Raw genomic sequence first — 21,650 nt, 5'->3', positions numbered from 1 at the left:
GGGTGTCTACTGAGAGAGGTCGTCAGTGGTATCATCTGATCCTTTTGCTTACCTTTTGAGACAGGGTTTCACTACATGCCTAGGCTGACCTTGAACTCATTATGTATCCCAACCTAGCCTTGAGATGGCAGCGGTGCTCCTACCGCAGGCTCCCACATCTTACTCTCTTTCTTAGAATCTCATCTTTCCCTGTTCGGTAAACAAGATGTATGGAAGCCTTCCTGTAGATTGGTTTCTTACTTCATGTGTTCCCAGGTCCAAGCTGAGATCACTATGTAGTGTGTATCTCCCAGCAATACTATGGGGTAGTCCTCCCTGGAACAGTCCAGGACTCATTCTCACTTTGATTCGTTTCTCGAGATGTCTTGGTCCCCAGACTGAGGCTCACTCCACTCCAGCAGTCTAGAAGCTTTGTCCCTGAGGTGAGCCTCAGCTTGGGACACTGGGGATTGTGGAGCCGCCTGCTCTGTTCAGTCAGTCTCCAGGGCCCATGGCTGGCAATCTATCACAGGCCTTCTGGGGACTCTGAGGCTTGCTAAGGATGGATGGGCGAGCTGCTGTTGGTCGGGGTATAAACTAAAGCAGCCACATGGGAATGAGTGTGGAGGTTCCTCAAAAGACTAAGAAAAGAAGCCAACTGTGGTGGAACACACCTTTAATACCAGCACGCAGGAGGCAGAAGCAGGCGGGTGTCTTCAAGTTCAAGGCCAGCATCTAGGGCAGCATAGTGAAGCCCTATCTCAAAATAGGCTGTATACTAGGTCAGCCTAACATAGAGATATGTTCATATCCATGTTTATGTCCGTGCCATTCAGCTACTCATGGTAGCCAGGAAATAGAACCAGCCTAGAAAAGAAAATGTACACATAGACACAATGAAATCCTGCCATTTGCACAAACAATCAAAAAAGTTGGTACTAAAAATCACTGTTAAGTGAAATAAGCCAGACTCAGAGAGAGCCTACCTGTTTATTATCAAACGTGGAATCTAGCTTTAAAGAGAGACCAGGAGAGATAGGGAGGTCACCATGAGAGAGCAGAGAGAGATCTTAAAATGAGGTGAGAGAAGAGTGGGTGGGATGCCTGTGACAAAGTGAAAAATGCTTTGGGCCTGAGAATAGAGCCCATTGGCAGAGCATTTGCATAGCTCCTCTGGGATCCTGGATTCAGTTGGGAATAAATGATAGTCTGAGATAGCAATTTTTATCCGGAAGTAGATAAACACAATTTTCTAGTTTCTAAATGAAGACTACAGCATTTACTCTTGAATGTACGGGTTTTTTTCTTTACTATTTTCCACATAAGCAAAACTTGACTTTGACTTACCTAAATTAAATCCCTCTTTTCATTGCACTGAATATATAATCTAATTGTAAATTTTTGTTTTACAATTAAATATAATAGTTCAAGTTCCTAGACGGACAGCATGAGACAAGAACTGTCTTTGCGGTCCCTCTGGATTCTCTTCTGTCTTTTCATTCTCAAGGGCGTCAGCTTCTCATTAAAGCTGTCAACAGAGTGTGGACGGAGCTGATCCACAGTAAGAAGCAAGTCCTGGAGGAGCTGTTCAAAGTCAGCCTGCCGGTGAACGACAGGGGCCACGTGGACATAGCCATGGCACGGCCGCTCATCGAAGAGGCCGGGCTGAAATGCTGGCAGAATCATTTGGGTAAGAAGACCCCGGACATGCCTCGGCTTCTGCCCCTGGCTGCTCTGTAGACTGCCCCACCTTGGTCATAAGGCCCTGCACTGGCCGCCTGTGACTTTAGAGAATGACACATTGCTGCCGAGGCCGCTGTCTCCGAGTTTATCCTTCAGCACTGAGATTTTAGAAACCTTAAAACACAGTTTTCTTATTAAAACTGCCCTGGTAGCTGCTTTTATCATATTAGGTACAGTCACGCGTTCGTTTTGCTGTGGTGATGTTACAGTGCTGTATGATGATATACTTCCATGGAGCCTCGGTGCTTCCGTGAACAGTGTGTGTTCAGAGCTTTCTTAAAATCTAAAACATTGTGTGATCCAGCACATTCTCCACACATGTTTTGAGACGACCGATTGTGAATCGTTAGCATAGAGACCTATTCCAGTTTCAATAAATTTTCATATTAGGAGAGGAAAGGGACATCACAACCAACCAAGCAAAAGTCCGGCTAGCACACTAATTCTCAAGCACACACCCTTAAGCAGGAGCAGCAGTAAGTCAGCCTGCCGTGCCTGGAGGAAATGCGTCTCTGAAGTGAGCGACTTCTGGTAATCCTCCTGTGGGTGATTCAGCCCCAGAGCTGCTCCAGGCACAGGGAAGGCACAGGGAGCCCTGGGCTCTACACTGCGATGTGTTTTCCATACCTACAAGCCCGCAGAGGTTCATTTCCGTGGGCACAATGACAGAAGGAAACAGCAACTGGTAAAACAGAACAGCGACAGGCCTGTAACTTGTTGCACTGCAGCCATATTTGCAAACTGTCGCTGACCACTAAGAGCTGCAGCCACAGGAAGGGAATCGTGGGTGGTAGGTGGAGGGTCACGATCTGTCACTGTAACACGAAGCTAGGAAAAGGCTAATTAACAGATACGCTCACGGTTGCCTAATGTTAAACTTACAGCCCACGAAAAGAAATGCATAAGCCGAGGAGAAGCCTTGGTGCCTACCACACAGTCCAAGCTGTCCCGGGTCAGCAGCGGCTTCGGCCTTTCCAAGCTAACGGGATCAAGAAGGAATCGGAAGGAAAGTGGCCTTCACAAGCACAGTCCTTCCACCCAGGTACACACTGGGCTTCGCGCCTCCTGCCTTTAGGACCTGCAGCTCCCAGGTCCAGGGCTTCATGCAATACTGCTAACACCCACAAGAAGGAAGTCCTAGCGTGGGCAGGGGACGAGCCCCAGAGGTCCTTCATTTTGTAAAATGCCCGTGGTCCCAGGCATGTACATCCATCTCATAACTGGACCAAATGGCAGTCAGAGACCAGTAGACCATTAATGTTTTTGCAGTTTCCCTGGCTTTGATAATACTCTTACTGATGATTACAGAAATTACAAGGCGATAACAAAGTAGTTGTAAATACCTGTGATTGATTGTCTTAAATCCTACCCACCTCCTCTGTTAGCCTTTCATCCTCACGCTTCAGGACCCTCCAGCCAGGGGCTGTGTGAAAGGTGTGTGAAAGAGCCGTGTGTGCCCGGCATGTGTTGGGCCCCACAACCTCTGAGGTGGGGTCCAGTGTGCAGGAAGAGGCTTAGGGAGTGCCCTGAGAGTCCAGGCCTGTGGAAAAGTGCAGGGAAGTGTCATCCTGTCGTGTGCTTCACCCTGCTGGGCTGAAGAGCATAGCGGCCTCCACAGGGCCTGCGAGGCCCCAGTCTAGCCACACACTGGCTCTGTGGCCCTGCTGCCCCCCTCTGCGGCCGAAGCCTCTCCTGAGGACAGCACCCCACAGGCCAGAGCTATGAATGATGCCGGGGCGGGGCCCTGCAGCCCCGTGGCCGCCCCAGAGGCCCCATCTTAGGCAGCTCATCCTTTAGCATCTCTGCTTTTGTTTTCCGTAGTAGCACATTTGGAGAAATTGAGAGAAAGACTTGGGAAAGCTCTAAGGCTCTTTTTCTCGTGGTTTGTCAGGAGATCTCCCAGTGGATGTTCACACACATTGCCGTCGTGCGGGACCTCGTGGACACCCAGTACAAGGAGTACCAGGAGGTGAGCATCGCCGGGGCGGTGGCGGTGCGTCGTGCGTCCTCGTGAGCAGGGTCTGCCGTCTGTCTTAAATGTCACATTCTCGGGGCACAGCAGACCCCACTTCTCACGAACCCGTTGGCCTTCTTTCCTTAAGCTGTAAATACAATAACGATGTGTAATATTCGCTGAAATGCCCAGAGTTGAAGTTGTCCCCCGGTGGCAACCTCAAGTTATCTGTGTTATTTTATCTGCTGGGGACCCAACCTGGCCTCTGTCCCTCCAGCGTCAGCAGAACGCTCTCAAGTACGTGACTGAGGAATGGTGCCAGATCGAGGGTGAGCTGCTGCGGGAGCGAGGCCTGTGGGGTCCCCCCATCGGCTCGCACCTAGACAAGTGGATGCTGGAGATGACTGAGGGGCCCTGCAGGATGAGGAAGAAGATGGTGCGCAACGACATGTTCTACAACCACTATCCTTACGTGCCGGAAACCGAGCAGGAAACCAACGTGGCGGTGAGTGCTCCTCAGCCCGGGTGTGCCCTTTCCAGGCCTTCCTCCACTCACTTTCCTCAGCGGCTGCTTCCCTGTTCCGGGGAAACTGTCACTGTAGGGCTGTGTCCTGTAACTAGTGACGTCACCGTGAGGGGGGTAGGACAGACTCTGGGCCCCACTGCTCGGGTCTGATGCCTCATGCTCCCACGTTGCAAGTTACAGGACTCTTTGGGTTTCCACACTTGCTTGTTTAAAATTGGAAAATGGGTTCCACCGTGCAGGCCGTTAGGAGAATTTTGTCAGTTGAGTATTTTGAGTCTTAGTGTCTGCCGCAGTTTAAGTACCCAGCACCTCTGTCTTCTGTGCAGGAGTCCTGGCTCCTTCCATCCTGTACTCTGTGGTTTCACCCCCTGTTCTAATGCTGCCTAGGTCGGAGGCCTTAACGTCAGCCGGGGTGTCCATTTACAGATAAACAGAAAGTGTAGCTCGTGTGCAGATGAGCACTCTTCAGATTGTAACAAGAAGGAAATGCTCTCCTCTGTTAACACCTGAATGGATTTGGAGGCATGCCGAGAGACGTGAGGGTGATGCAGAGAGAGGGGTTCCACAGTTTCCCTTAGGGTGGCATCGAAGGCAGACACGCTCAGCAGCAGGGGCAGAGTGCTACCTGGGGGGGGGGCAGGGTGTGACCCGGCTCTGGCTGGACGCAGACTGCTGCAGAGCAGTGTGACTAGAGTGGTCACGTGTTGTGTGTTCCAGAACTGGTGGGAATTTCATGTGCTCCTTACAAAATGACAACAGGGGAAGCAATGTGTTAGCTTTATTAATTTAATCACCTCAAGTTTTACAGTGTATGTACAGTGTCACTTTTTACCTCCTAAACATATATGGTCAGAATTTGTCAATTTACAGTAGTCTTAAGAGAATGTGGATCTTAGACTCTAATAACCATCACGATTATTGAAAATAGCCCCTCTGAGCCTGCTTTCTCAAAGCTGCCAGTCCCACCGTGCTGCCCTTTCTGTGTCCCAAAGCGGTGTGCCTTCAAATATGGGCATCTTGCAAACAGAGTGACCCCATATTTTGCAAGCTTTTCTAGCACCTTTTGTGAGAGCAGAGACGTGATCTTTAATTTTTTGGCTCTTTTTTCCGATCATTCCTTAAGGGGTTACGCCCGTGGCAACTTGATAAAATGTTTAAGTGCACATTCATTTAGCTTGAACCCTTTCAGAAAAGCTGACATTCCCTGGTTAAATTAAATGGGTCACAAAACACCCAAAAGCCAAAAACCTGGGGAAAGGACAGGCAGGGGTAAGGAAGGGAGATGAGCGAGGGTGGGAGAGGGAGACAGTCAGAATACACGTACACACGAAGGAGATTGAATAGCAACAAAATTAATAAAGATTTAGGCTGTAGAGTAAATACACTCTGGGAAATACGGGTAACCAATTCGGGAGTTTACTCTAAGCGAGACATACCCTGTGAGTCATTTCTTACCGTAACTGTAATACATTTTACTGTACTTATTCCTTTATTGTTCTTTGAGCAATCTTATTAATTTATATGAAAACTTGAGTATCAGGGGAAGGCTATTCAGGGTTCATACCTAAACCCTCTGTGTCATCAGCATTTTACCCAAGCGCAGGAGCGCACCAGCCTGTGAGAGCCGAACAAGCAATTCCCACACGAATGCGCCATACGGTGCTCGGTTTCTGACAGACAGGTTACTTATTAGGAGATACGAGGCGGGTGGGGAGTGTTGATACATGTACATAGAGGGAAGAAGTGGGTGGGAGCAGGGGGACGGTGGCAGAGCACAGAGCTCGTCACGTGCTGCACAAAGCGTGTCCAGTCAGAAGTTAACCTGAGTTGGTGGGATTTTCTAAAAGGATGTATGAGGGAAGTCAGTTTATGTGTGTGAAGAACAAAGTATGAGTGAGTGCATACATGTGTATGTGTGTGTGTATCTATAACGAAGTCCATTATTTTACATGCTAACTTAATAAGTTTTAAAACTATCCAGTTTTCTGGGTCCTGAAGTGAACATAGTATAGGCGAGCCTTTCCTCTAAGAGGGGCCATGACATGTAAATATGACATCATGGGATGGGGTTTTTAAGGGAGCCACAGGAAGCGTGCTCTGCGGGAGCTTAAGCTTGGTATCCCCAGGGTGTCCCCCTGTGTCCCTCAGCCATGTTAAGTCTTTAGAATTAGAGGTCACTTGACTCTTCTTTCTTTCAATTTCCTAAACTCATTGCTACCCAACCTATAAAATACAGCCGGACATTTGCATCGGGCAGGAGACAGCTTCTGACGGCTGTTGACCAGCAGAAACGGCTTCGTCGGAGCGAGGGCCAACAAGTTGATCTGTACCTTGTATGTCATTTCTGACTGACGCTTTCTTTACCCATTGCAGAAGGTGAAGAATACAGTGAAGGTTAAAAGGCTAGTCCTTTTTCAGATCTTTCCGTTAGAAATTGAATTAGCCATTCTTTCTGTCGTTTAGTAAACTTTTGTTTATTAAACCTTTGAGGAGGGGTCTAGGAGGCTGTTTTGGGGGGAGGTAGGTGGAGCCAGGGTCTCAGAGACCCCTGGCTGATGCTGATCGTCCTGCCTGCACTTCCCAAGTGCCGAGATGTCAGGTGAATTTGTGTTTTCCCACATGTGTTTGTCATGTGTGCCTGCTGTCTCAGGAGGTTGGAAGGGGGCAGCAGATTCCCTGAAACCATAGTCGTGGCACGTAGCCACCTTTAGGGTGAGGAATAGAAGTTGGCTCATTTCTCCAGCCCCCGCCCAGATATATCTTAAGCCTTGATAACACAGAAGACCATATTTATAAATGGGTTAGCTGTTTGTCCAACTTTTGAACTTTATTTGTGGATAATTTTGAAGTTTGTTTATAGAATGTAAAATGTATTTTGGTGGTTCATATGCCACAGACTTGAAAGCTTTGGAAGATTGTCAACTAAAATTATTCTAACAAAAGAACGTAAATAATTAATGCCTTGTGAAAACTCAGTAAATTTAATATGGTAAATTTAGAGCTCTCGTTTGAAAAATCTACCTATCTGCCTTGAGAAAACTTAGTTAAATAAAACAGACACCAGACTCTCACTTGAAAATCTCCCTTGTCTGAACAGTGACTGGAGAGGAGGGATGTTTCTCATACTGCAGGGAGCCCTCCTGATTGGCACTGTTAATGCATGGTTTATGTATTACTCCTAGCTGCTGTGAGCAAGTCGGTGTAGGTCCTGTGAAGAGGTAAAACCTGAGTCCTAAAGCTACCAAGTAAGATCCTGGGCTGGCAAGATGGCTCAGCACGTAAAGGTGCTTAACGAAAAACCTGATGGCCCAGTTCAACACCTGAGTCTTTGTGGCAGAAGAGAAAGCTAACTGTAGCTAGTTGTCCTCTGACCTGCACCTATGTGCAGTGATGTGTGTGGTACCACACTTGGGCTCACACACACACACACACACACACACACACACACACACACACATAGAAACAAAGTGTTTAAATAATTAAGCTAGGTCGTATTTTCCAAAATACATCATTTAAATACTGCACTAGTTTTAACTGTATAGGCTTCTTCTTTTTACAAATTAACAGCTTCAAATAAACCTGCTGTTCTTTGCAGATATCAGTGTGCTGAGGACCCAGCTGCATATTAAAGTTTAAAAGTATAAAATTATTTTCTAGAAATTCTGACTGAAAAAAATAGATTTCTGTATGACCATAACTATAATAATAATTCAGTATAATTTTCTAAGTATAAGAGAAGTGTGATAATACCAGTTTGTCATCATACTGTTCATGTTTGCCATTCAATTCTGGACTCTTTATTAAAACATACAAGCCATTCTAACATAGCACATACTTGTACACACGTGTGTGCTGTGTGCTGCTCATCTTCTGGCTGGGCTCTGTAGTAAAAACAGGGAGGAAAACTCGGAGTTTGTTTCAAAATTAGTAATTGGTACATGTTGTATTTATTACACATCTATTTTATAGTTTTTGATTTTAATATTGATTGAATGTTAAACCTTCTCTATTAATTCGGGGTCAATATATTTTATTAATTACAATTTATTCATTTTGTATCCTAGCTGTAGTCCCCTCCCTTGTCCCCTCTCAATCCCACCCTTCCTCCCTCTTCTCTTCCCTTTCCCTCCCCTTCCATCTGACCCTAGCCTATCAGGTCTCATCAGGACTGGCTGCATTGTCTTCCGCTGTGGCCTGCCAAGGCTTACCTGCCCAGGCTGCCCCGCCAGGGGAAAGTGATCAAAGAGCAGGCAACAGAGTCCATGTCTGAGACAGCCCCTGCTCCCCTTACTCCCGGGAACCTACATGGAAACTAAGCTGCCTATCAGCTACTTCTAAGCAGGGGGCCTGGGCCCTCTCCATATGTTGGTTGGTGCATCAGTCTCCAAAGTGCCCCTGGGCCCAAATTTTTTTGGTTCTGTTGGTCTCCCTGTGGAGCTCTGTCCCTCTGGGTTTTCTATCCCCCCACTCTTCCGTAGACTCCCTGTGCTCTGCCCAAAGTTTGGCTGTGAGTCTCAGCATCTGCTTCAATCCCCTGGTGGGTGGAATCTTTCAGAGGACATCCCTTCCTGTTCCTCTGTTCAGCAGCTTCCGGTGTCTATTCAGTTTACCCTTCTGAATGAGAATTAAGCATCCTCCCTAGGGACCTCCTTGTTATTTAGCTTCTTTAGATCTGTGGATTGTAGTATGGTTATCCTGTATCATATGGCCAATATCTGCTTATAAGTGAGTACATACCATGTGTGTCTTTCTGGGTCTGGATTGCCTCACTCAGAATGACATTTCCATTTGCCTGCAGATGTCATGGTGTCCTTGCTTTTAAAAGCTGAGTAGTATTCCGTTGTGTAACTTGAAGTGCTTTTCAGAAAAGCTTTGGCTGGGGCTGATACCATCCACATTCCACTGCTGGCTTTTCCCAGCTGCTGTCTGTAGAGTTGTGAAGGGACTGTGTTCATGAGCTGCTGCGGCAGGATGAGCGTCAGCCAGTCACCCCTGTTTTTATTTGTCAAGAGGCAGTGCAGGTAACAGCTTAAATCTCATGAGTTGTTACAGCACAGATTTGGGGATGGGCCAGGAATGTGGAGGACACTATCTAGAATGAGGTTCTGTTGCTAGCTTTTTATGTTTAGTTTTGCTTTGTTTTTGTTTTTGTTTTTCTTTTTGAAAGCACTTGTATAGTCATCCATAACAGCAGTGCTGAAGTTTTGTGATTTGTTTGTTTGTTTGTTTGTTTGTTTGTTTTACTGTGTAATTCAGGGTACTGAAACTTTCAGTATGTTTAAATTATACTTAAAACTCTGGTCTTTGGTCACAGAGAAAATGAGCACATGGGCGTCTGTAACTAGCTGAGCAGACTATGTTAATTCCCTTTGAATTGAGTATACCTTCTGCATTTCTTAGGGTCCTCAAGAAAATTTTGTTTTTGTGATCTTTATATGCTTTTTTCCCCTGATGTGTCTATACTTAATACCCTGTTTCAGTCTGAGGCCCCAAGTAGACAGCCCGAGACTCCCGATGAGGCCATTGCTCAGAAGGTAAACACTCATTGCTATGAAAGAATGCCAGCTCCTCGCAGCTCTCTTCTTAGTGCACGGTAGATGGCAGACAGACTAACTCGAAAGACTGACTGACTCCCGTGTGGGCTCGCTGGGATGGCAAGGGTACTGTCCTTCCTGCTGAGAGGTCGTCCTTCCGGCTCCTCCCAGGGATCTGTGCTGTTCACTAACGAGGGGGGGCTCTCCCACTCACCTGGGCTGCTTCACGCATAACTAACCACTGATGAGGCACGTTAGTGATGGGCAGCCGGGCACCCTCAGCTCCTGGAAATATGATATAATTATTTTAAGTGCTGAATTATTTTAAATGCAATTTTTAATTGGCATACATTTTTCATTGTTTTTGTTTCCCAAAAAGGATTTAGTACTGTCGATATGAATACTGAAATGTACCTTAACACATTTCGGGAAAAAATCAGCAACCAAATCTACACCTCTTGGTCCACGATCTTGCCCATCAGTAACTGTGCCATCGCCTTATAAAATGTTAGCAGTTTTGGCAGGTGATATTCTAGTTACTACCCGGCTTCCTGCTCCTAGCAGGCGACTAAACTTTTCTTCTGTTTAATAAATTATGACGATTTTGAATTGAATATGATCATTTTGCTTCATACAGAACAACCATGAAGGTACTAGGTTTGTTGTCTTCCTTTGATTTGGAACAGTGCATTTCCTTGTTGGTTTCCCATCAGGTGGACCTCCCACTCCTGGAGGATTGCTCGCCATCTTTTTTATTCTTTCCATCTCCACATACTGCACAGCCCGCTCAGTTAGTTCCTTTGTCTCGGCTCCCTGGCTTTACACCTAAACTGAAAAGGACAGTCCCTGTGGTCTCAGTGAGGCTATCCCTTGCTGGAGATCTGCTCAATTTCAGCCTGAGTATCCCTCCCACACAGGCACTTCCATTTTAGTTGGAAATCAATTTTAAGAATGTGAAGAAAAAATAGGGCTTTTAAAATATTGAGTTTTCTTCCTCATAACAAAGGAGGGAAAAAAATGCTGAAGAGGAGGCTTAAAGCATGTTTCAGATTTCTCAGTTTTGAGAATCATTAATTCAAAGCCTGAGTGTAATTCTAGTTTTATCAGTGTACATTCACATACATTTTTAGGGGCGTGAACTTTCTCCTTCTATATGGTTTTGAGAAGGAAAAACAAGTTTAGATCAGTTGGAAAACCTATTTTAGAATAAAGATTATTCTGTGAAAGAACTCTGCTATTATACCCAGAACACTGAGTCCATCCTTTTGTCTCTAGCTACTCATTTCTTCATCAGAATTGAGTTATGTCTGTCCTTATTAGACCCTTCAGTTACTAGACAGAGCAGAAGGGAGGGCCCAGCTCATTGTGCAAGCCAGCCAGAGAGTGCCATCTTGTGCCGAATGTGTTTTCTGTGCTGCGTCAGGCTGCAGAAGTGGCAGGTGTTGGCCACTTACAGGGCCACGGAAAGGCACAGCACAGTTCTTATTCTCCTCCGCAAGCTCCCAACGTGTACAGACTTGAGATTGCTCCAAGTGAGAGAGTGCCCGCCCTTCACTCTCCTCAGACTGGACAGTCCTGTTGCAGCCCGCTGGGCCCTCATGTGGCCATGCTCTCCTCTAGCACCCCATAAGGTCAGCCAGAATGACAGGGAACCTCAGTAACCCAGAGACGTCATTTGGTTAAACCTCGTCTGCTGCTCTTTGGGAAGAACAAAACTAATAACCCGGAAGTCTGTGTTTAGTATATATTCATCTAGTCTGTACAAAGCCCCTAAACAATAGGAGCACAAGGAAATCTTGAGGAGCTTGGATTGTCGCTGTTGGAAATAACTGAGTCATTTTTTCCTTGTCATTTCTTAGAAGCCTGCACGGTACAGGAGAGCTATAAGCTATGACAGTAAAGAGTACTACATGCGCCTGGCCTCTGGCAACCCAGCCATCGTCCAGGATGCTATTGTAGAGAGTTCAGAGGGCGAAGCCACCCAGCAAGAACCAGAGCATGGAGAAGACACCATTGCCAAGGTCAAAGGTCAGCCTCCTCTTCTACTTGAAGTCATTTTAGAGCATTCCATCCATGTGATTTGTATGAAAATATGAGCATTAGCAAACAAGAGGGCCAACTATAAACATGTCTACATATACTTGACCAGCACACCTTAAAGACTGATTTATGAATGAGAACTAAAGAGGCTGTCCCTTTATCCCCTAGAGATGTATGTATCAGTCTCATAGTCATTGGCCCAATAAAGTTTTTCTTGTATTTGGCAGAACACTCAGTGAAACCTGATCCTAAGCAACTGAATAATTACAGAATTAAAACAGTTGTTGGATAAGTCATCCATGTGTATTAGCCAACAGTAAAAATTAGGAGTCTTTGTGTAGCTGAGGGGAGTCAACTCAAATTTGGCCTTCTGGAGGATGGATTTAACTGAAAAGGCCCCTGCCTCCTGCTTCTGTGTTTACCCACAGCCTTAGCCCTTCCCCCAGCACGTGCGGAGCTGGATATGGCAAAGCCTTTCCCTAGCTCTTACTGGCCATTGGCTCCTGGTCACAGGTGGCACTCGGCTTTTCTCTGTCATACAACAGGCAGCGATTTCTCTCTAACGACCGCACATCTCTTGGGTCAAAGGCAAGATTATTTCCTTTTGTGTGGTGTGTGCCTGTTCACGTGGGCACGAGTGCGCCCATGCACACGGAAGCCCAAGGTCACCCACCTTGTTCTCTAAGCTCTCACTGGCTCTGCCAGGCTGAGTGGCCAGCAAGTCCTGGCAAGGCTCCTGTCTCAGCCGCACCAGTACTGGCTTGCACGGATGCAGCGTTGCACCCAGCTTTCTTTGCCTGTGCTGTCTCGTAGACCCTCGTGCTTGCCCGGCAGGCCCTTTACCAGCTGCACCCTCCCCCCAGCCTCAGATTCCTTCTTTTCCCCGATTCTGCTGGCTCCTTTCTAGCACAACTGAAGACCTCACCCGTATCAAATACATACATTAATCCTTTTGTTAATTTTTTGGGTTTTTTTTTTTTTGTTTGTTTTCGAGACAGGGTTTCTCTGTGTAGCCTTGGCTTTCCTGGACTCGCTTTGTAGACCAGACTGGCCTTGAATTCATAGAGATCCGCCTGCCTCCCCAAAGTGCTAGATTACAGGCCTGTGCCACCACACCCAGCTTATTTTCACTTCTTAAAGTGTCTGAATGACTGTAAACTCAAAAATGTTTCTATTTTTTTAAAACTAATCCCTGAAGTGTAAATTAAGAACTTTTAATTAACAGTTTAACATTAAAAGCAAGTAGATTAAAATTTACAATTAAAATTGTCAGTAATTGAAAGCCACACTTCAGGCCTGGAGAGATGGCTGAGCAGTTAAGGGCACTGACTGCTCCTCCAGAGGACCTGGGTTCGAGTCCCAGAACCCACCCAGTGACTCACACACATCTGTAAGTCCACTTACAAAGTATCTAAAGCTCTCCCGCCCTGTGGGCATCAGGCACACATGGCGTACAGACATGCATGCAGGCAAAACATTCAGAATTAACTAGAAGAGAGGAAAACCAATACTCGCGTCCAGCGGGGTGGAAACGAACAGCTTATGTCCGAGTCAGCAACAAACCTCATCTGATAGTGTTTTGCCCCCTTTCCCATTACAAGGCATGCGTTCTCCCCGAGATGACCTCACTGGACGATTCAGAAGTGACCTGACACAGATCAGTGTGATTCCACCCGAGTGCGGGCCAAAGCCCCCCACGTCTGTTCACACAGCGGGGCAGTGGAGAGGGTGTAAAGCCACAGTGCCTACAACTAAGCCAAGGTTAGCCCACAGGCAGTCAGGTGACCTGGGTCCAGGCTGTTGGCACATAACTCCTCAAGCTTGATTTTTCTGATCTCTAGGATTAGCTCAGATTACAAACACCAGTGAGTTACTGTTGTATCCAGCATCTTACATCTGACAGAGTTGGAGGTTGGGGCTCGTTAACCTGAAACTGATGCAGCTAGAGGCCTTTTCTCTGGTCTCTGTCTCTCCTGATGGCTCGCACTTTGTCGTGTCTCCACGAGGCTCTGGTTCTAACGTTCACTGGACAGGATTCTCAGCACGGTCAGCTTACACTTTGCCAAATGCTAGAGGAGTGTCGGTAGCAAGCATACTGTCACTTTTGACGGCACAGCTAAGGAATATGAAGACACTGAGGTCTAGTTTATAGTCCATTGTTGAGAACGTCTAATATTTTAGGATCTCGCTGGTTTTTTATTCACTTTATTTCACAAAGTTATCAAAGAACAAGGAGGAAAGTGTTTCCTTAATTAATCTGCAGAGTAGAGATCTGTTATTAAAGAGTTCTATGCCTGTTCCTCATGACCCATGGTTTGGATAGTTTTATTCACTTATGAAGAATCATTCCTTTGAATGAGGCATGGCACAGCCTCCATGAGCCCTCTGAGCGAGTTACAGTGTAGCGGCTGTCCTTACGTGTGTGACAGTGACGTGTCACCACTCACGGCGCCTCCCCAGTGCTACTCATCTGTAAACAACCTGTCCTTCCCTGAGGACTGACTGTGTGATGGTGGTCCCGGCCCTTCACATTCGTCAGTGCATTCAGCCCTCCAGCCAACCTCTGCGGTAGACAGAATCCTCATCCCAGTTCTCTAGTGGAGAAAACCGGGGTTTGCAGAGGGCCCTGCAGTGTTTGTTTCCGAAGCCTTTGCTGCTGACCTTTGCCGCTGACCTCCGAACGCTGCTTCCCGTCTGTGCCCTTCAGAGTTCTGACTGCAGAAGTAGAAAAGGGACTGTGTGCAAGTGTGCGAGTAAGCCCTTTGCTGCTGTGACAAGTCAGAGAGAGTAGGGGTTTGGGTCTCAGGCCGTGGCCAGTTGCAGCTGCTGTTTTGAGGTCTGTAGCAAGACAAGCAGGGGCCGTGTGGGAGAGCAAAGCGCCATGGCACCCACAGAACAGATAGGAAGGGGCTGGGATCTAAATGTCAGTTTCAAGGGTGCATGTCCTAATGACCTGGCTTTTCCCACTAGGCCCCACTCTAAAAGTTACACCCCCTCCCCCTGGTGCCAGGCCTAGGATGAAAGCTTTCGCACGCGGGCCTCTGGAGGCCACCTAAACCATAGCTGACTCTGTGACACTAAGCTGGCCCCGCATGACCCCGCTGCTCTGTGTGCCGCAGGCCTGGTGAAGCCTCCCCTGAAGCGCTCTCGCTCTGCGCCTGATGGCGGAGATGAGGAGACCCAGGAGCAGCTACAAGACCAGATTGCCGAGAGCGGCTCCATGGAGGAGGAGGAGAAGACGGACAATGCCACTTTGCTGCGCCTGCTGGAGGAAGGAGAGAAGGTGCGTGCGCCTCTGGGGAGTAAGGTGTTTAAGGAGCACCACCAGACACGGGGCTCACAGCTGACACCTCGTCCCTCTCCTGTGTGGCCCGCTGTTACACCACAGTTCCCCTTAGAGCCCTGGCCATGTCTCCACAGACCAGCCACCAGCCATCCCAGCAGGGTGCCTTTTCCTTCTGCATCTCCCTAGCTGATCAGTACTCTCCCCTCCAGCACGCATTTAACCCTCTTCCCCCTCACTCTGTCTACCGGGCCTCCCTTTTCTGCCGGCCACCTCTGTCCTGCCCACCTCGCCCTCCTCAGTGGTGCCTCATAGCCTGAGGACCCGCTGCAGCATCCATGTTGCCGCCCACTGCACCCACCCACCGTGGGTAATGAAGAACATCCACACTGTTTGTCCTGACAACTCCCCCACCCCCCTTCACTGGAGGGGTGTCTAGGGTAGTAATAATTCCGGTGTCTACAAGTCTGTAACCCACACAAGATTTTCCTGTCTCCCCTGCACGCATGCTCAGCCTTGTTTAGACGCCCTCCCTGTGTGCTTGTGGACTGCCTATCAGGAGTCAGCACATCCGTTTACCGTGGTCATTTGTTCCTGTGTCTCCTCTTCCTCTTGATGCTGTTTCTTACTTGTATCCCACTGTCTTACACAACGCAATCATATAATAAACACACAGACCGTAGCGTAGTAATTGGCTACAGGAAGGAAGGTAGGTAGGTATGTTGGTTACTGTGCCATGAATTTGCACATCACCCTTCTCAAAAGACCATCCTTCTTTTTTGCCTGTTGTATTAGCCCTGGAGATCTAAGCTACTTTAAGAAGTAGTAACGAGAAGCTGGTGTGTAATTAAAACAGTGCTGTTCAGATATGTGCCCTGAGTAATTCTGAATGAAATGATAAAAAGAAAGAAAGCCATGTCACTGTGAAAGCGCATCCGTCCAGAAGATGTGCTGGAGAGGGAGGCTGCCGTGGCCCTGGGTGTTAAGCATCATCACTGTAATGCTGCTCTCTCCCTGTTCTTTTAGCATCTGAACACTCGGAAAGCGTGTGTGCCTCTGATGGCAGTCTGTCTCTTCCTCCCTCCCGTCCTCCTCTTCCTCCCACTTACACTGCATAGTTACTTTAACGTAAGTCAGGAAGCTCAGTAGTGGAGTAGGTATCTAACGTGCATGGAGCCTCGGGTTTCATTCCCAGCACCACAGGGAGAACACTTAAACACACCTGTGCCTTGAGATACAGCTCATTTTGTAGAGTCCCTGCTTAGCACACGGGCAGTCCTGGGTTCAGCCCCCAGTGCAAGGCTGTAATCCTGGCATTCTGGAGGAGTCCTTTGAGTTCAGGGTCATCCTTGGCTACCTAGGGAGTTGGAGGCCAACCTGGCATGCATCAGACCATGTTTCAGAAAGTTCAAATAAACATCTGAATTTTCTACAAGTGGCCCACTCTTTTATGGCTTCAATGATTCAGGTGTGCCATGAAATTGACTTATACTTAGGTACTTGAGAAAAATGTATTAATGCTTTAAATTGTAGTTCTAATTGACAAGAAGTTATATACATCTTTAGGCTACATTGTGCTGTTCCTTTCTATAATCATGGAAATATTCAGTCAAGCTAACAAAGACATCCGTCCCCTCACCAATATTTTATCACAAGGTGGTCACTGAGAGCCACCTTCCACCCCACATGAACCTTCATGCCATTTGGGAAACCTTCTCTCCTTTCTGATCCCATCCCCCTAACCTCCAGTAACCAACTTGATATTTTCTGTTCATTTCTCAACCTTTGTTGAATACATTTTCTCCTGTCCTTTCCCTATATTTGAATGGTGCAGGGATTAGATTCAAATGGACATCACTTGGCATTTGTTTGACTCTGATTTAGTTGCTGATTTTTTCCCCCTTTGACTTGTGTTGAAGTGAGTTGAACCAAGAAGGAATGTCCGCCTGGAATTAACCTTTTGGAAATAAAACAGTACTCAATTGGAGAGATGTAGTGTGAGGAAACAGCTGGGCTTTCACAGTGGCCGTGCGGTCTGGCCCAGGAGTCGGGAGCCAGGTGGGGGCGAAAGTCACACGCCACCGCAGAAGCTCCGGGAGGCGTTTGCAGAGAGGACAGTGAAGTCTAGAAGAGAAGACAGCCAGCGGTTCTAGTGCGGTCATATGCTTTATCTCACATAAGCCTTACAAGAAGCCATGGTGTACCCTAGAAACAAGCAAATGAAAGCAGAGGCCCCAAGATATGGACACCCCCTGGCCCAACCTGCACACGAGCCAGGAACTTTCCGGGGGCTCACGAGCCCTGAGGAACATTTGCAGTGTGTCAGCTAGCCTAGCCTAATCTCTCCATATGCGCCCTTCAAACCTCCACTCTGCCAGGGTTTACGTCTGTGCCCTCCATGAGAGCAGGAACCTCAGCTAAGTTATTCCTCACTTACAGACTAGCAGAGACGTGCCTGGCTTCGGAGGTGGGGTCCTAGGTGGGGTGTGGGCTTAGTGGACGATGTGAGTGCCTGTCCCTTGTTACTGGCGGCATCTGTGCGCAGGATTGAGCGTGAGCCGCTTCTGTGCCTGCTTGAACTCAACTTGGTGCTAAGCATGTTAACTTCTTAAAGTTACAGGAAAGAATATTTGTGACTTCCTTTGTAGATCCAACACATGTACCGCTGTGCTCGAGTCCAGGGCCTGGACACCAGCGAGGGCCTCCTCCTTTTTGGTAAAGAACATTTTTATGTGATCGATGGATTTACCATGACAGCGACCAGGGAAATAAGAGACATTGAAACTCTACCTCCAAAGTAAGTAAATGAATGAAGAGACACCAAGTAGATGACAGCAAATATATTTGCATCATTTCTTTTCATCCCAAGCCTGCATCCTGAGTCCTGTCACCTCCCATTTGATGTCTGCCTCAGGACAATACTGTCATTTCCACTAAAGAAAAAGTGCTTGTTCATAAGTGAAAATTACATTTTATGTCTTTGCATTATTAGCATTATATACCAAGGTACAATCTTTGTTAACATGTTATTTTAGTTTCTCTCTTGCTATGATAAAACAGCCTAACTGTAAATCAATTTGTGGGGGTGAGGGCTAATTGGCCTTATATTCCTGTGTCAAAATCCTCATTGAGGGAAGTCAGGTCAGGAATCAAACAGGAGCAGAAGCAGTAACCCAAAGAGTGCTGCTTATTGGCTTACTCACTCGGCTAGCTCCCTTATACAACCTAGGACATTCTGCATGGGGGATGGCACCGCCTACAGTGGGCTGGTCCCCCTAATATCAATCATTAATTTAAAAAATTCCCCACGGACTTGCATATGGACCAATCTCATGGATGTGTTTTCACGGTTGAGATTCCATCTTCTCAGATGATGCTAGGATAGAAAGTTGACAGAAAAACAAAACAGCAACAACAGAAGCCCTAACTAGTACACCTATGCATTTAAAAGTTCATTCTGAGTGTATAAGATCACTTTTGATCTTATAGACTTATTGATACAGAGACTGGAGAGAGGGCTGAGAGGGTAAAGGCTCTTGCTACATGATTGTGAAAGCGTGAGCTCAGATCCCAGCATTCTTAGAACAAAAGCATGGTCTCACAGGCACCTCTAATCCCAGTGCTATGGGACCAAGATGGGCAATTACTACCGTTAGTGGGAGACCCTGCCTCAAAGGAACGAGGCAGAGACGGGTGGAGCAGGACACCTGATGCCCTCCACTTGTGCCTGTGTCAGCACACAGGTGTGCATGGGCACACCTGCCTCTGCACACCTAGATGTATGCACACAGCTGGACGCACTCAGGAGCAATACTCTTAATGAAAGAACAGCCCTTGTCCTTTGAGCATCCTGGAAGCATAGTGAGAAGCCCACACAGGCTGACCAGCTGAGTTCTTTTCCATCTTCCTTTCTTCTCCCAGCCATGGGATAGCTGTGAATAATGGATCACTCTGTGGTCAGAAGACACACGTGGGCTCTTGTCTCTTCCTTTAACACTGAACGACTGTTAATGAGACTGGGCCTCTGTAGTTCATGCCCAGAATACTGCGAATAATTACTTTCTTCACCCATCAGACCACAGTTTGGCTTTCATGAGCCCTTACTCGGTATAGAAAAACTTTTAATTACATTTGTGATTCTTGAGAAATGAAGTAAAACCATGTTTTGTGACACTTGGTACAAAGCTAGATCTATATTAAAATACTTTAGGTCTTTTTATTCTGATTTGGAAAGAAGTAAAATGTCTTTAGGGTTTATGGTCTTGGCTTACACCCTGTGCCAGCTGGTGGAAAGGCTGGTCCTAACGGAAGTAAAAATTTTTATTATAATTTTCAAAAGGGGGTTCCCTGTTCACCGGGAGCCAATTGATTATTCTAATCACGCTTTTGTTTGCTTCCTTTCTCTCTTGGCGCCTTATAGTATGCATGAACCAATCATCCCTCGAGGAGCCAGACAGGGCCCCAGCCAGCTCAAGAGAACATGCAGCATCTTTGCATATGAAGACATCAAGGAGGTCCATAAAAGGAGGTACCTCCTGCAGGTGAGTTGATGGTGCACTAAATGTTTTACCCCCTTTTTTGTTCCAAAAATATCGTTTAAATGGGTTAATGTTGTGGAGACTGCAGCCTCCTCACTGCTCCCTGGAGATGCGGATCCCAGGGGCACACAGCATCTTAGAATGTGTCTGTTTTCTTCATCACAGTCTGAACTCGGGGGCTGCCTTTCATGTGCACCCCTCCCTCTACTCTTCAAGAGCATATTTGTCCTTTCATATAAAAAATGGCATCTGCTTCATTTCAAGAGCATAATTTTTAATTACTATTTATCATTCTGGTTTTTAACGATTAATTTTGAGCAGAATAAGAAAAAGTTTGATTGCATGCCTTAGTATACAGGGATTCATGTGTCTAAAATATTCTGCAGGCGAGAAATTCAACAGCATAGAAATTCACAGTGAAACAGTGCGTTTCTTGTGATCTGTTTCATTACTGCTTTTTCTCTAACCATTTCAGCCTATCGCTGTTGAAGTTTTCTCCGGGGATGGACGGAATTACCTCCTGGCTTTTCAAAAGGGAATTCGGAATAAAGTCTACCAAAGGTCCTGTTCATGAGGAATTCCTTACGTGCTGGTGTGGGAGGAGGTGGGAGGGGCTGCTGCCGTCCTGTTCGGCTTGTTATTTAAAATCCAGAGTCCAGACAGTGGGTCAGAGTCTCTGCAGAAGTAGTCAATCCATTTCCGGATTCTGAAAACACGAGTCCCCTAACTAGCTTTTGGAACAATGGCCAGTTGCCTTCTTGAATAGCATTTCTTCCCTCTGGTAACTTAGAGTGAGAACAATCAAAGGCTAATTCACACAAAGTCTAAGAGAATAAAAACGTCACTTAAAAAGTAATGTTTTAGTGGACTGGAGAGATGGCTCAGTGATAAAGGCCCTTGGTATCAAAACCCAGTGACTGCTTCATCTCCAGGACCTGCGATGTAGGGAGAAGCAGCCCCACAGGGCTTCCCCCGAGGCTGCACACACGTGCCAGTGACAGGTGCCCCCATGGGAACATACACAATAATAAGAAATCAAATAAAAATTGAAAAACAACACTTGGGGTTCAGAGTGCTCCAGCTTCCTCTGTACCTTGCTGTGGGGCTCCAGAACTGAGTTCCCTTGGAAGCAGCATCCACCGGAGAGTCCTCCCTGCCCTAGAAGGAACGTGGAATGCCTTGGGTGTTGAAAAAGTAGCGTGACCACTGAAAACCAGTGATGCGCACTCACGGCGCTTGGTGCTTCTGTGAGATACGGGAGTAGGAAGAGGCGAGAACCCTCACTCTATTCGTAGGATACTGTGGCCCCTGGCAATCCTCATGTCACCAGTTTTGTGGTTATGTCCATGAGGGAGAGCTAGCAACCCCATGTGATGCTCCCTGTCACTGCAGAGCAGTACCATCTGTCCCTCTTGTACATGGCGGATACCTGCCCAGATGGTCCTCAGAGACCCACAGATAGTTCTAAGTCCTCTGTAGCCTGATCGTACATCCATGACAAAACGTAGCAACAGACTAACAACAATAAGATAAATGGAATCAACCATGTCAGTATATTGTAAGGAAAGTTATTTAAAACTTAAGAATTTCTTATTTCTAGAATTTTCCATTTAACATTTTTTGAAACTTTTTTAAAAATATTTTTTGGTTGGTCATAGGTAAATTAAGTGGCAGAAACCAAAATTGTAGATAACAGGAGACTGAAGGCATTGTCTGTGAGCATAGACATGAGATGCCCTTAAATTCCGTCCTTGGGCTGACTGGTGAGCCAAACTCCTTTCCCGGGTGAGGGAGCTGATGAAGCTCCACCTTCCTCTCCTGACCCAGCAGCTGTAGAGGCAGTTTAGCCACAGCTGCTGGGAGCCCTTGAGCTCGTCAGTCCTTCAGAAACTCCTCCGCATATGCCAGTTCAAAGTCCACATCCTTCAAAACCACATCAGGGTTCCCCTACAATTCTGCTTCTTCGAGACTTAAGACATCTCTGTTGGTCTCATGAGCAACGCCGCAAAAGCTAGCGATATCACAAGAAGGTGTCCCCTGCACGTCTGCGTGC

At 46.9% G+C, this 21,650-nt stretch overlaps 1 protein-coding gene across 8 annotated transcripts in view; it reads left to right on the top strand.

The window, feature by feature from the left end:
* The window catches only part of Wdfy3 (WD repeat and FYVE domain containing 3), a 223,789-nt gene that overhangs the window by 176,748 nt on the left and 25,391 nt on the right, over positions 1-21,650 (top strand). For 6 of the 8 annotated variants that reach the window (XM_060381034.1, XM_060381033.1, XM_060381032.1 and 3 more), the window contains 10 exons: positions 1,487-1,669; positions 2,607-2,764; positions 3,614-3,691; positions 3,954-4,181; positions 9,683-9,736; positions 11,596-11,764; positions 14,896-15,059; positions 17,708-17,856; positions 19,480-19,600; positions 20,073-20,158. In XM_060381034.1, the coding sequence (XP_060237017.1) occupies positions 1,487-1,669; positions 2,607-2,764; positions 3,614-3,691; positions 3,954-4,181; positions 9,683-9,736; positions 11,596-11,764; positions 14,896-15,059; positions 17,708-17,856; positions 19,480-19,600; positions 20,073-20,158 (1,390 nt within the window). The remainder of the gene's footprint in view (positions 1-1,486; positions 1,670-2,606; positions 2,765-3,613; positions 3,692-3,953; positions 4,182-9,682; positions 9,737-11,595; positions 11,765-14,895; positions 15,060-17,707; positions 17,857-19,479; positions 19,601-20,072; positions 20,159-21,650) is intronic. The other 2 variants (XM_060381031.1, XM_060381030.1) reach the window with 1 other exon arrangement.

Source organism: Meriones unguiculatus, chromosome 3, assembly GCF_030254825.1.
Source record: "Meriones unguiculatus strain TT.TT164.6M chromosome 3, Bangor_MerUng_6.1, whole genome shotgun sequence".
In the NCBI taxonomy this organism is placed as follows: Eukaryota; Metazoa; Chordata; class Mammalia; order Rodentia; family Muridae; genus Meriones; species Meriones unguiculatus.
The sequence above is the reverse complement of the archived record's forward strand: the minus strand, read 5'-3'. Positions and strand labels throughout refer to the sequence as shown.